Source organism: Siphateles boraxobius, unplaced genomic scaffold, assembly GCF_051911475.1.
Source record: "Siphateles boraxobius isolate OS27281-9 unplaced genomic scaffold, OSU_SipBor_1 8, whole genome shotgun sequence".
In the NCBI taxonomy this organism is placed as follows: Eukaryota; Metazoa; Chordata; class Actinopteri; order Cypriniformes; family Leuciscidae; genus Siphateles; species Siphateles boraxobius.
This window is the reverse complement of record NW_027509208.1, coordinates 4,951,523-4,965,000: the sequence shown is the minus strand read 5'-3', so window position 1 is coordinate 4,965,000 and position 13,478 is coordinate 4,951,523. Positions and strand designations below refer to the sequence as shown.

The 13,478-nt window shown below is 35.9% G+C and overlaps 1 protein-coding gene across 2 annotated transcripts in view; it reads right to left on the bottom strand.

Moving 5' to 3' along the window:
* The window catches only part of afg1lb (AFG1 like ATPase b), a 31,581-nt gene that overhangs the window by 7,485 nt on the left and 10,618 nt on the right, over positions 1–13,478 (bottom strand). For both annotated transcript variants that reach the window (XM_077220095.1, XM_077220096.1), the window contains exons 7-10: positions 10,261–10,319; positions 3,634–3,716; positions 2,978–3,048; positions 2,651–2,751 (exon numbers count right to left, since the gene is read on the bottom strand). In XM_077220095.1, the coding sequence (XP_077076210.1) occupies positions 2,651–2,751; positions 2,978–3,048; positions 3,634–3,716; positions 10,261–10,319 (314 nt within the window). The remainder of the gene's footprint in view (positions 1–2,650; positions 2,752–2,977; positions 3,049–3,633; positions 3,717–10,260; positions 10,320–13,478) is intronic.

Genomic DNA, 13,478 nt, shown 5'->3' with positions numbered 1-13,478 from the left:
AACTAATCTTTCTTTCTAACTAATTCTTTCTTTCTTTCTAACTAATCTTTCTTCTTTCTTTCTTTCTTTCTTTCTAACTAATCTTTCTTCGTTCTTTCTTTCTAACTAATCTTTCTTTCTAACTAATTCTTTCTTTCTTTCTTTCTAACTAATCTTTCTTCTTTCTTTCTTTCTTTCTTTCTTTCTAACTAATCTTTCTTTCTTATTTAATTCTTTCTTTCTTTCTAACTAATCTTTCTTTCTTTCTTTCTAGCTAATCTTTCTTCTTTCTTTCTAACTAATCTTTCTTCTTTCTTTCTTTCTTTCTAACTAATCTTTCTTCTTTCTTTCTTTCTTTCTTTCTTTCTAACTCATCTTTCTTTCTTTCTTTCTTTTTCTTTCTTTCTTTCTAACTAATCTTTCTTCTTTCTTTCTTTCTTTCTTTCTTTCTAACTAATCTTTCTTCTTTCTTTCTTTCTTTCTTTCTTTCTAACTAATCTTTCTTTCTAACTAATTCTTTCTTTCTTTCTAACTAATCTTTCTTCTTTCTTTCTTTCTTTCTTTCTAACTAATCTTTCTTTCTTTCTTTCTAACTAATCTTTCTTATTTCTTTCTTTCTTTCTAGCTAATCTTTCTTCTTTCTTTCTAACTAATCTTTCTTCTTTCTTTCTTCTTTCTTTCTTTCTAACTAATCTTTCTTTCTAACTAATTCTTTCTTTCTTTCTTTCTAACTAATCTTTCTTCTTTCTTTCTTTCTTTCTTTCTAACTAATCTTTCTTTCTTTCTTTCTTTCTAACTAATCTTTCTTCTTTCTTTCTTTCTTTCTAGCTAATCTTTCTTCTTTCTTTCTAACTAATCTTTCTTCTTTCTTTCTTTCTTTCTAACTAATCTTTCTTATTTCTTTCTTTCTTTCTTTCTAACTAATCTTTCTTCTTTCTTTCTTTCTTTCTTTCTAACTAATCTTTCTTCTTTCTTTCTTTCTTTCTTTCTTTCTTTCTTTTTCTTTCTTTCTTTCTAACTAATCTTTCTTCTTTCTTTCTTTCTTTCTAACTAATCTTTCTTCTTTCTTTCTTTCTTTCTTTCTTTCTTTCTAACTAATCTTTCTTCTTTCTTTCTTTCTTTCTTTCTAACTAATCTTTCTTTCTAACTAATTCTTTCTTTCTTTCTTTCTAACTAATCTTTCTTCTTTCTTTCTTTCTTTCTTTCTAGCTAATCTTTCTTCTTTCTTTCTAACTAATCTTTCTTCTTTCTTTCTTTCTAACTAATATTTCTTTCTTTCTTTCTTTCTTTCTAACTGATATTTCTTCTTTCTTTCTTTCTAACTAATCTTTCTTTCTTTCTTTCTTTCTTTCTTTCTAACTAATCTTTCTTCTTTCTTTCTAACTAATCTTTCTTCTTTCTTTCTTTCTTTCTTTCTTTCTTTTTTACTTTTTCTTTCTTTCTTTCTAACTAATCTTTCTTCTTTCTTTCTTTCTTTCTTTCTTTCTTTCTAACTAATCTTTCTTCTTTCTTTCTTTCTTTCTTTCTTTCTTTCTTTCTAACTAATCTTTCTTCTTTCTTTCTTTCTTTCTTTCTTTCTTTCTTTCTTTCTTTCTTTCTTTCTTTCTTTCTTTTAAAACTACTTCAAACTTTCTGGCTAGGCTTTTTCAAGCCAACTTAAAGTTTGCCAACAAACTTTTTATCTAGTTTCTAATTGTCATACCAACAAAATAATGTTCCTAAGAACTGGTTCTCTTTGAAACACAAACACACGTATCTGTAATCAGATGCACATTTAAAACTGGAATATAAACGGTTGCAGTCTTTTTTTTTTCTGTAGCCACTCCGAATTCTGAAGTCTTTTGCATTTTAAAACGGGTGAATCTCCAGTTGTCACTGGTGATTGTCATTTGAACCTTTATGGATCCACCATCAAATTGATGTTTAATTATATCCAGTGCTGTGAGAAGAGGCAATAAATCTCCATATCCAACATCCTCATAAGCAATACAGCTTACTAGCCGAGACACATTCTTTATGTGTACAGATATGACGTAATGACGCAAAGACATGCTCGAATTTCCCGCGGAAATCCACGAGTACCACTGGAATTAAAAACATTATTACAAGCTTACCGTTTTGAATCGAGCTAAGGCAAGCAGATAGTTTTGAACACTGGCTGGTTATGTACTTACTCAAAAAATAATTTGGATAATTTTTAACCCAAAAAAGTTACGGACTGCAGCTTTAAATTATACTTTTGTTTCACTATTTTTTACTGTATTTTTGATCAAATAAACACAGCCTTGGTGAACTCTTTTCAAAAGTGTCTTAAAATCTTATTGCACCCAAACTTTTAAACAGCAGTGTATACATTATATTTACATTAAAACAAACGAAATACACAAGCATATGAATATACAAATATCACTGAAGCCTTATGGAGTGGATTCAAAAGTGTTTTTGTTGTTGTTGAGTGGGCCACATTAGAAGAGGGAAGGAGAATAAACTGACTAAATGGATATGGAATGACAAACAAGCATCTAATATTTTTGTTTCTCTTTTTTTGAATATGAGGTGCTAGAATGCCGTTCCCAATTTAACCCCCACCTTCCTATATCCACATCCAGAACCTTTGTAAAATATACCCCACAAACCGGATCTCAAATCAGCATTTTATGTTTAGACTCACTCGCTCACACAGCTCTTGAAAGGTGCAGTCTGCAATGGTTCCACAGGTTCGGCTCAAGGTTACTTCTCTTCCCTGCACGTTCAAGACCCTTGGTCTGGTTACTACCAATGGTTAGAGGTAGACATATAGTTATTGAACTGAATTTATTGGAAAGATCTAACAATTTAACACTGAAACGTTAATCTACACATCAAAGCAGTCAACATAAATCTAACTAACTATAAGATCTAAGTCAACTACAAGATAAAACCTCAAACACCAAGTCAATGAAACATCCACACTTAACCTTAAAACCCCATCTATGCAAAGGCAGATGAACTTGCTTACCATCATTTTGTCTGTACGCCAGTTCCTCGAACAGCGTATTGACAGCATTCTCTGCATCAGGCTCACTTGATCTATGGAAAGCGAGTGAATGAGAGAGATAATTGAATATGAAATTAACCAGGTTTGAAGTGGTCACATCAAACGGTGTGTGCTGAAGGCCTGTGTTTGAATTTTCACAGTGCCTCCTGGAACAGGATGTTGGATTCAAAACGCAAACATTGAGAGAGTGTGAATAAGAGGGAGCAGCAATCAGGTGTCAACAAACACATGCATATTAAACATCCTCTGAAAGTGCAGCTGTTGAGATAAAGGGTTTATAATAAGTCAGAAAAGACGGCGTGTATATTTATATTAATGTGCGCTCATGACATGTCATTCTGTTTTCTCTTCTCAGACCCGGTAGTCGAGACCAGGGGCAATTGTAACATTTTTACATTTTACTTCATAACTCACAAATTATTATAAATCTACCAGACATTTTTCATGCAAGAAACATTAGTAAAATAATAGTTCCATTAAAAGACTTTTAGTGAGAATGAAAATAAAATATTACAATGTTACAATAGCTCCAAACTATCTTACAGCTTCTTATTAATTACTGATGTGCAGTAATCTCTTGTGCAGTGTTCTAAAAGTGAGAGTGTTACATGTCTTACATGTAGTATAGTCTTTCTGATGATTTCCTTTTCCTTTTCCGGTAATCTATTCCAGTGTCAAGACAGATAGAATGACAGTGCTCCTGTAAAGCAAAGATAGAAATGTGGTGACATTGTTTCAAGAGTAAGTTTAAAATTACATCGGTTTTGTTTGTATTTTGGCTTGCAATACATATTCCCCCCTAGGGGGCGACAATGGGACACGTCGGTTAACACTAAATCATATTCACAACATGTGATCCATATAATCCTGATAAAAGCCATATGTTTACGCCTTACATTAAGTTTGACCTTTGACCTTCTTTAATGACTTTGAACTACTGTAAACTGTTTTAACATCCAAGTATTAACAGATTACATACAATGTATAATCTCATGTTGTCTAAAGTACATTCTTATTAAATACATCCGTGTAAAAGATTAAAGGATCAACTTTATCAGTCTTCACAATGCACGTATAGAGATTTTATAATGGCACGTTTGTACTGGTTATGTTCATGTTCATAAATTATCCTAATGCTAAAATAATGTAATTGAAAAGTAATGTTAATCTGAATTAATGCGTGCCAACTATGTCAGCACTGTTAATCATGTTAGTTGCTCACTTTTACAGATGGACTGTGTGGAACTAGAGTGCATCAAACCTCTGTGACGAGGAAAAAAAACATTCAAACGAAACAAAATGCCGGAGGAATGATGACAAAAATGACTGATGAAAAGGAAGGGTGATTATTTTTAACAGGATGTGGATGATATGTGGTATTTAGGCGAGAGGCCTTTGCCTGAATCAGTTCTCAATGACAGCTCCAGCGAATTATGAAATCAGTGAATTTTCCGCCACCCTCCTCCTTGAACTAAAGATAATTAGCAATCACCACACAGAGCGTGAGAGGAGCGATCTATTCCTCTTCTTCATGCATCTCTCGCCTCTTCCCCCCATTCTCCAGCGCTGTCAACTTTTCTCTCTCGAGCGCAGAGTTCCACGTCCGAGCCAATTGGCTGAATCAGCCGTAATGACAGGCTGACAAACCGTGAGCAGAAGAACACAAAAGGAAAAGTGTCACTTCATCAACCCTGCTCGACCTTGTCACCAGGCCGCCATGTAAACAGCTGCCATGGCCACGACAACCAGCCATCAAAATGGGTTATTCCTCTGTACATCCTAGTCTATTCATTTTTAGGCTTTTTTTTTCATAAAAACTTTCCATTTCCATGAGTATATCTCAACAATTGATGGGCCATTTCGCATGAGAGTAATCGAGAGGAGGGAGAGGGGGGGAGAAATACAATCAGTAATGATTCCAGCGCATGGTTCTTTATAATCAGTTGAAGACACGTCCTCTTGTGGATCATTGCATGATTATGGTCTTTGATGGGTTCATTAAAGACTCATAACTCCTTAAAGATCTTCATCATCTGGCCTTCTCAACTCAGAATGCACTTTGCCACACAACTAAGATGCGCATCCTCGGCTTTCAACAAGACCCTCAACATGCGCAGGATCTCATAACTGACCGACCTTTTAATAAAATAACTAAAACGTGTTTCAACGGAATTAAAATGGCAATGGAAAACACATCATTTGAGATTTAACACTAGCTGGCAGTAAGAAAAATATTTATGAATGTTTTTTAATGGATAATTTCAGCCATTTTTGAAAACCTTTTTTAAATCAACTTAACCAATGAATTAGACTATTGCGTAACAGCACATCCCCTCCCAGATGTAAAATTATTGAAAGGTAGAGAGTGTTTCTGATTGGCTGTGTTTCTAATTGGCGACAGAATAGTGGTCTGCTCACCTGACTACTTTATTTATTTCCCAAAACAAACTTTTCAGTTGCATCTGTCAGGAAACATGCATATTACATGGTTTTCCATAAATAAATGAAAAAATAAATAAAAGCTTTTTTAATAAGAATAATGAGAATTATTTTGTGTTACAATTACCTGACAGATATTACAATAAATCAATTATTCTTTTTCATAATAATAATATTTGTGTAATATCATAAATATCCACATTACCTGGCAATATAACTTTTTGTTTTTTACAAATTCTTCCCAATAATAATAATAATTTATTTTTATTTTTTGTAATACCATGCATGTCCATATTACCTGACAAAAAATATTGTTTATGTTATTATTATAATTCAATTGATTATTCAATGATCACTTTTATAGTAAAAGTTTTCGACAAAGTTTCTTTTAAAGTCATGCTGAGTTCTTATCGTTGCATGTGCTGGATGCCCACAGCGTCCCTGCACAACCATTTAGAATAAGAATGAAGTCTGTCTCTCTTTCTGTCTGTCTTGCTCTCTCGCTCTCTCTTCTCCACTCCTCAAAAAAGTTGCCTTTGAGTTTTTCAAAGCAAGGGTTGCCATTGAACTCCAACAAAAGCCAAGGATAGCTGGCGATTGGACCCTGATGAGGTCCACTACCTCATTACTGACAGCCAAAAACATTTGATGCTTTTTTCCCTCCTGTTTGGGAGGAAGAGGGGCGGATTGACAGAGCCTGGCTTAAGGAGCGCGCGGTGGGAGAACTGAAAAAGAGAGGTGGCAGAGGGGGACAGGGGGGAAAGGTTGTAGTCCATTCATCTTTGTGTGTCTTACAGCCTCTGTGGCTAGGAGAAAAGAAAGGGGGGTGGAAGCAGGGGCGGGGTAAAAAGAGAACGAGAGACAGCTTAAAACACTGCCTTTATGCTTTTGAGTCCAGGACGACTCCTCTTACATCAAAGTGTTTTTACCACTGCGGTGTGTGATTTTGTCTCTATGTGTGTGTGCGTGTCTTGAGTGAATGTATTGAGAGATTAGGTGACTAGTGAGTGTGTGCGAGGGAGAGAAAGAGAGAGGGAGAGAGAGCTATGGGGGTGGTTAACGACGTGAACGCACTAATTACGCCTAATTATCTATTCCCTTTACATGTAACCGGCTTTGTTAGTTACTCAGAACGCTCTCAAAACATACTCAAAATGTTCTCACAACCTCTCCTTGCCCTGTCCAGGACTCTTAAAGAAACATCACCCTTGGAACATCTGCCTCTCTTTTTAAGCGTGGACCCCCCAGACCTCGGCAGAGGCCACAGGCCACAGCTCTCATCCTCTCCATCACAATCACTCGCTCCTCAGTCTTTGCTAATCTGCGCCTGCTAAAAACATGACTGACCGACTTTAGTGGTGACTTGGCAAAACAACATCTTTTGAGGGACTGCTAACGAATGTCAAGTCATCTCAAATGTTGATCTTAAGGCTCATTCACACCAAAGCCAGAAGTTTTGACAGGGCCAACAAGATTTTAAATCCAAAGTATTGCACTGTTACAGTTTATTTTTTTGCTTAACAAATAATTTAATAAGATAACATACCATTCAGGTCTCATCAGATAAATCAGTGCGAGTAGTTTTGGTGGATAAAAATATTTTGGTAACACTTTACAGTAAGGATTTATTTGTTATCATTAGTTCATGGATTAACTAACATGAACTAACAATGAGCAATATTAGAGGTGTAACAATATATCGTGTCTCAAAATATCGCAATACAAAAATGCAACAATATGTATCGTGTATAGTGATATGTATTGTGTATAGATTACCCAAAATGAAAATGATGAGAAAATCAAGTTTACAGAGTTTTAGTGTGAGTACAACATTAAACTACTATAAATAATGTTGAATATAATGTAATGTCCTGATAATGCCAAATGTCTTGTTACCACTAAAAAGTGCACTACATTATTTTAAATATATCTAGTCAGTGCATGCATATTCGTCTAAAATGATTCTGTATTTTTTTGCTTCAGAATCATGAATGTCTGCATTGTCCTGTGCATTGGGTTACCAGCACCAAGTTCAAGCCTATTAATTTCAACCCCAATGTAATACCAAATTTAGCATTTTAATCAACAGTACATTTGTTGTAGCAATATATTAACCTTTGTTAATGTTATTTAATACAAATGTTAGTTCACACTCACAGTGCATTAATTAATGCCAACAGAGGCAACATTTGACCTTAAAAATGTTTTAGTAAACATTGAGATTAAGTGCTGTATAAGTATTGTTCATTGTTATCTAATGTAGTTAAGCAATGTTAACAAATTAAACCTTATGGTAAAGTGTTAACAATGTTTCTTAGTCATATTGGCCTTGGTATAAATGGGCCTCTACACACAAAATCAGACAGAAAATGAATAACAGTAAGAGAAGATACAGCGGCATTCCTGGCAACCGCTTCTCTATCCCACTCTCTATGGATGGTTTATGAGATTAGATATCTCTCATAGGTCTGCTCTTATTAACTGCCTCTAATTAATCAGATCAAGTGTGTCTGTCCGTATAGTTAACTATTCTTCAAAACTACTTTAAGGTCTCTGTAAGGGTTTAGACATTTTTACGATAAAATGGCTTTGAAGGAAGAAAATGATGAGAAATATTAGAAATAAGAGGTTAACAAAAGGTCAGTGGAACACTATACAGCCATCCAACATAAATTGCCTCTTTTCATTTTTGCCCTATCTTCAAGTCATTCAATCATCATACACTCATCCTTATATCCACCAGAGACCTTCACCATGACACACACACACACACACACACACAACCATTTGCTCCAACCAAAGGAAGATAGGGAACAGCTGTTAGAAAGAAATGAAGAGAGACATTTGAGCGAAATTAAGATCATCACACCTCTATTTTAATGTGTCTGTCTGATGGAAAATCAATAAGGGGTTTTGACCTTACTTATAAATAATAGTTAGGTCAAATAAAAATCAATGAATTAATTATATATATCAATATTCATTCAAAGAAAATGTAGTGTAGGTGTATAAAAGAAGTGTATATTTATTATGTATGAAACAATATATTGGCTTCTAAAGTCATTTAAAGACACCTTTCTATGTGTAAATGTGGTAAATAAATTTATTCCAGTAATGGCAAAGTTAAAATTTTAGCAGCCATTACTCTAGTCTTACATGATCCTTTAGAAATCATTTTAATATGCTGATATACTCAAGAAATATTTCTTATTATTATCAATGTTGAAACAGTTGAGCTTTTTAATATTTTTGAGGAAACCATTATATATATATATATATATACACACACACACACACACATATTTCAGGATTCCTTGATGAACAGAAAAATTGAAAAAAAAATCTTTTGTAACAATGTAAAACTTTGTAGTGTACTTTCGATCAATTTAATGAATCCTTGCTGAATAAAAGTATTGATTTCTTTAAAAAAATACTGACCCCAACTTTTATACTTTATACTATAATACCTTTTATAGAAATATATATACATATACATATATATATATATATATATATATATATATATATATTCATGATTAATCATATTTAATTAATGAGTTAAAGTGACAAGAATTCAATAATATTTTGTCAGCAAATAAGTGTTACCACCCTGAAGAGCGATAAAGATATAGGAGAACAAGAGCCAGTGAGTGCATTTCAGTGAGTCTGTCACACATTATTAGGGTTGACCAGACATGAGAGGAGGCACTTGGGCCACCCTAGTTACCCTGAACTGGGATCCTAGGTTGCCCCAAAACCAGATGGCCTAACAAAGAAGCTTGAGCGTTAGAGGTGCAAGGCAGGGCGTTGGGCATTCAGCACTCTTACCAGGCAAGATTAGCACAGGCCAGAATAGAGGGTGACTTTAAGGACCCCAGGGATTCGACAAAGATGGGCTGAACCAGAGTGACTGTGCTGGGCCACTGAACATAAAAGACCCAGGGGTCAAACTGAGAAATATCACAAGCTGAATGAAGCGTCTAGTGGCTTTTTTTTTTTTTTTTTACATATTCTGTTATGATGAGGAACTATGAGGAATAAAACGATATAAAGTGGATTAGAAAGACATTGTGCTGCCAGTCATCAAAGCATCCTCTTATTCTGTCGCTCTTCAATCTCACATAGAGAAAAGGAACATGTAAAGGACTGGTTTGTTTTGTGATTTGTGCTTCCCTTACAACTTTGACGACTTAAAAGCACGCTCAATATCTAAACCGAAAAAAAAAGGAATATCATGGGGAAAATGTTACCTATATTCAGTGTTACAGCCACGAACAAGCCGTTTGATGTCAAAACGCATTCAGTTCAAAATCAAATGTGCAAGAATGTGGCCAGCTGTAAAATGCCTGAAAATGATCGTCTGATTATTTATGATGGAAAGCTGTCGCAGGATGATGGTAATTACCCAGACAGCACACAGGATAATGCCAATACCTGCTTAAAATAATACAATTAACTTGCAAAGCAGATCAGCGCATTGCTGCCGTCCATGGCCGGGCACACTTTGAAATGCAAGCAGCTTCACTGCAATGGTGTCTCATTCCAGCCAACCCACGCCAGTCATTAAACGGCCTCCGTGTCTGTCACACTCTCTCTCAGTCTGTTGCTCTCATCTCCAGGTATGATCAAAGCTGTCTTTTTTCTGTTTTGTGTGTTTTTGCAAACACATATGAGGTTGTGTATTTTTACCTGTGAATAAAATACATCAAAAACCAGACAGAGCAGAGGAGGAAACATGAAGAGAGATGGACGGAGATAGAATGAAAGGATAAATAAATGAACTGAGAGAATGACTTTGTCTTTACCTTGAGTACGCCAATGAAAGGCACAAAAGCAGCCCTCTGAAGCCCATTTTTGTACAGTTCTGAGAGAGAGAGAGAGAGAGAGAGAGATGCTGGTTAGATTCACTCTTTACCCTCCTCATAATGTCATTTTCCATCTATGATTGGCAAATAAAGTGTCTATTGATGAAGTGAGGAACGGGAGGGGAGGAGGAACAAAAGGGACGAGGAGAGGCAGAAATTGATTTCTGTGGGCAGCGCAGGAGAAAGGCAGTACATGAAATTCATTACATTCCCAAACAATGAGCTCAAGAGAAGAAGTCTCTCTTTCTTTCTGCACAGACAATAAACCTGCATCACGGTGAATGGAGACTTCAATTAGCCACACAGGCATTATAGGCCACACACACACACAGAGATGTAAAGAGACCGTGACGAGTATATGCTTCAGTCTGTGCTGTAAAAGCTTGTTTAAAGCTGCCGTGGGCAAGAAAATATAAAGGAAACAGAACTGTCATAACAGAGGCATGTTGAGCAATAAATAGTCCAGTGAGAGTCGTTTGGCCAGTTCTCACCCAAGAAATGAAAGCTTACCATATGGATCTTCCTATGAAAGAACAAATGAAAGCTAGGGATCTAGAGGCCACTTACGACAACCATTCAGGTGATTCATTTATTTAATTTTATTAGGAGGAAAGCAAACTGAGCTCCCCCTTACATACTGAGAGATATTTTAAAGGCATCATACATACTTTTTCCCTCACGTTAATGGCCATTACCCCCTCTCTGACCCTTAAAATGAAAAGGGCCATTTTTGGCTGCTGAACCTTCATATTTCGATGTAAACAGCCCATTCAATTTGTAGCACAATGTGAAAGTGGCCATGTGCTAATGTACTCATCTGATGTCAGAAATTAGCAGAACTTTTTTTTATATATATATAAAAAAAAAGATTTTTGTTATGAAAGTTACAGAATGTGTTCATAGTACATTGAACTCTTTTCTTATGTTTCTCATTATATGACACTTTAAGGCAGCGGTTCTCAACCAGAGGGCCTCAGCGAGCTTCTAAGGGAGCATCAAATTAAAATAAAACCACTAAAACTCAAGATATTTCTTATTTTAGTTTCCCAACCCTTTTTCTGGAGGCACACCAACACCGCACATTTTCGAACTCTTCCTAATCAAACACACCTGAATCAGCTCATCATCTCATTAGTAGAGACTCCAAGACCAGTGCTGCGTTCCAGTCCACTTTTAGACATGCACTTGCGAACTTCCCTAAGCACTTCCCCTCGGGGGAATCCCTGCCGCCATTTTGAAGTGCGTTCCACTTCGTGAAGTGGACGAGGGAAGTTTATATGGATAGACACTCGTTCCCTCGATTTTGACCGAGGGAGCGAGTCTACTTCATATGTACACTTCAGGCAGTTCCATATACCACAATGCAACACGATTGTGATGTCACTGCCGATCTCGTCTAATCACCACCACCACAAACAACTCTATGATATATGAATTATTTTTTTATATAAAAAAACCCAAACACACCTATATATATTTGGATGCTGCATTAAACAAATTCTTAAAGGGAAAAAAAAATTTAAATAATAAATCAACTCCATAGCTGATTCCAAGTGATCAAGGGCTTAGGACGTTCCAGTTCAGCCCATTGCAGTTTCCGCCAGTAGTGGACACTCGTGCAACGTAAGTACATCCGAGTGAACGAGACTGAGGGAAGTTAGCGAGTGAAGGGCATGTCAATTTTGGACTGGAACGCAGCCCAGGGCTGCATTTAACTCCACTTTTAGGCTGCGTGTGAAAACTGATAAATACTACCTTTGGATTACACAAGGTAGGAAGTAGGGCTGTGAATCTTTGGGTAGGCAGCGAATCGATTCGATTCACGATTCATAGGTTTTCAATTCGATTCAAGAACGATTTTTGCAAATTCAGAAGGATTCGATTCGATGCGATTCACATTAAAGTTCGATGCGATTCGATTAATTCAATTCGATTCTTCATTTTTTCTATGCATTCATAGGATTATTTAAATGCTTCCCCCAATGGGTCTAAATCAGGGTGTGAATTACACAGTGGTCTTCGGGGGTCAGAGAGTGGGGACCAAAAAAACAACAACGACATTTTGTCTTTTGTTAATGTTAGTTCATGCTAGTTTTTAATTAATTTATTATTAAAAAAATATTTCCAAAGCCTATAAATTAGCATTTATAGAAATGTAAGCCAAGATTTGAAAAACATTATGAACTAAGAATACTTTTAAAGCCTAACTATTTTGTAGGATATGTTAATGCATCCTTCCATTGTGAGACTAAAAATACCATGAACTTTCCCACTAAACCTTAACTAACTTTCCTCATGGAATAGTAAGTATTCCTCATGGAATACTCTTTGTCTCTTTATAGGCTAATGAACATTTTCCTGATTCTGAGAGAAAACGCGCCGGGTGTCTACTTTTGCTATAGGCTAGTAACGATTACGAATGCAACTTTAATGCAGATCTGATTGATGGATAAACCACGTGCTCTTATTTCAGTGTTATTAATATTGTAGTTATTTCAGCAGTTTCCTTCGTACATTCAGTTTAATGACATAAAGTTAAATTTCATCCATGACTCATAGGAAGCGTGTGTATTTTACGTCTATTTGCGACTGCTCTTTCCATGTAATAAATGCGCAACTTGAATAAGTGGGGTTTTACTTCAGCTGCTCAGGACGGGTATGACCCATTTCCGTAAAACTTCAGTATCTTATCTTAAAGAAAATAACGGCGACGTTTCCACGCAACGAACGCGTTGTTTCATAGCAGTGCCCGCGCAATGGCATGGCAGCTTTATCAATGGCTTGAGCGGTTTGACTCAAGACTTGCTTTCTCGATAGAAAGCTGTCACCTGCTCATGTGAACATCAGTGGCTGTCCTGAGGAGAGCTCAAACATGGACTGCTCAAAAATCTGTAGATGAGAGCTATATGGGACCGAGCGCGAGCGAAATCCAGTGAAAGATGGTAGAGTGCAGCGAGTATCTGTGAAGGAGAGCTGGGAGGACGCCAAATGACGTCGCACACGCATTAATTCACGCATGTAGTCATTTAATGTTTACATATTGTAAAGCACTGAATCGCTATATAATCGCAAATTATTCGATTCTTAGAATTTTAAATCGATTATTGACCGAAATAAACGATTCACGATTCAAAATACATGTTTCAAGATCGATGCAT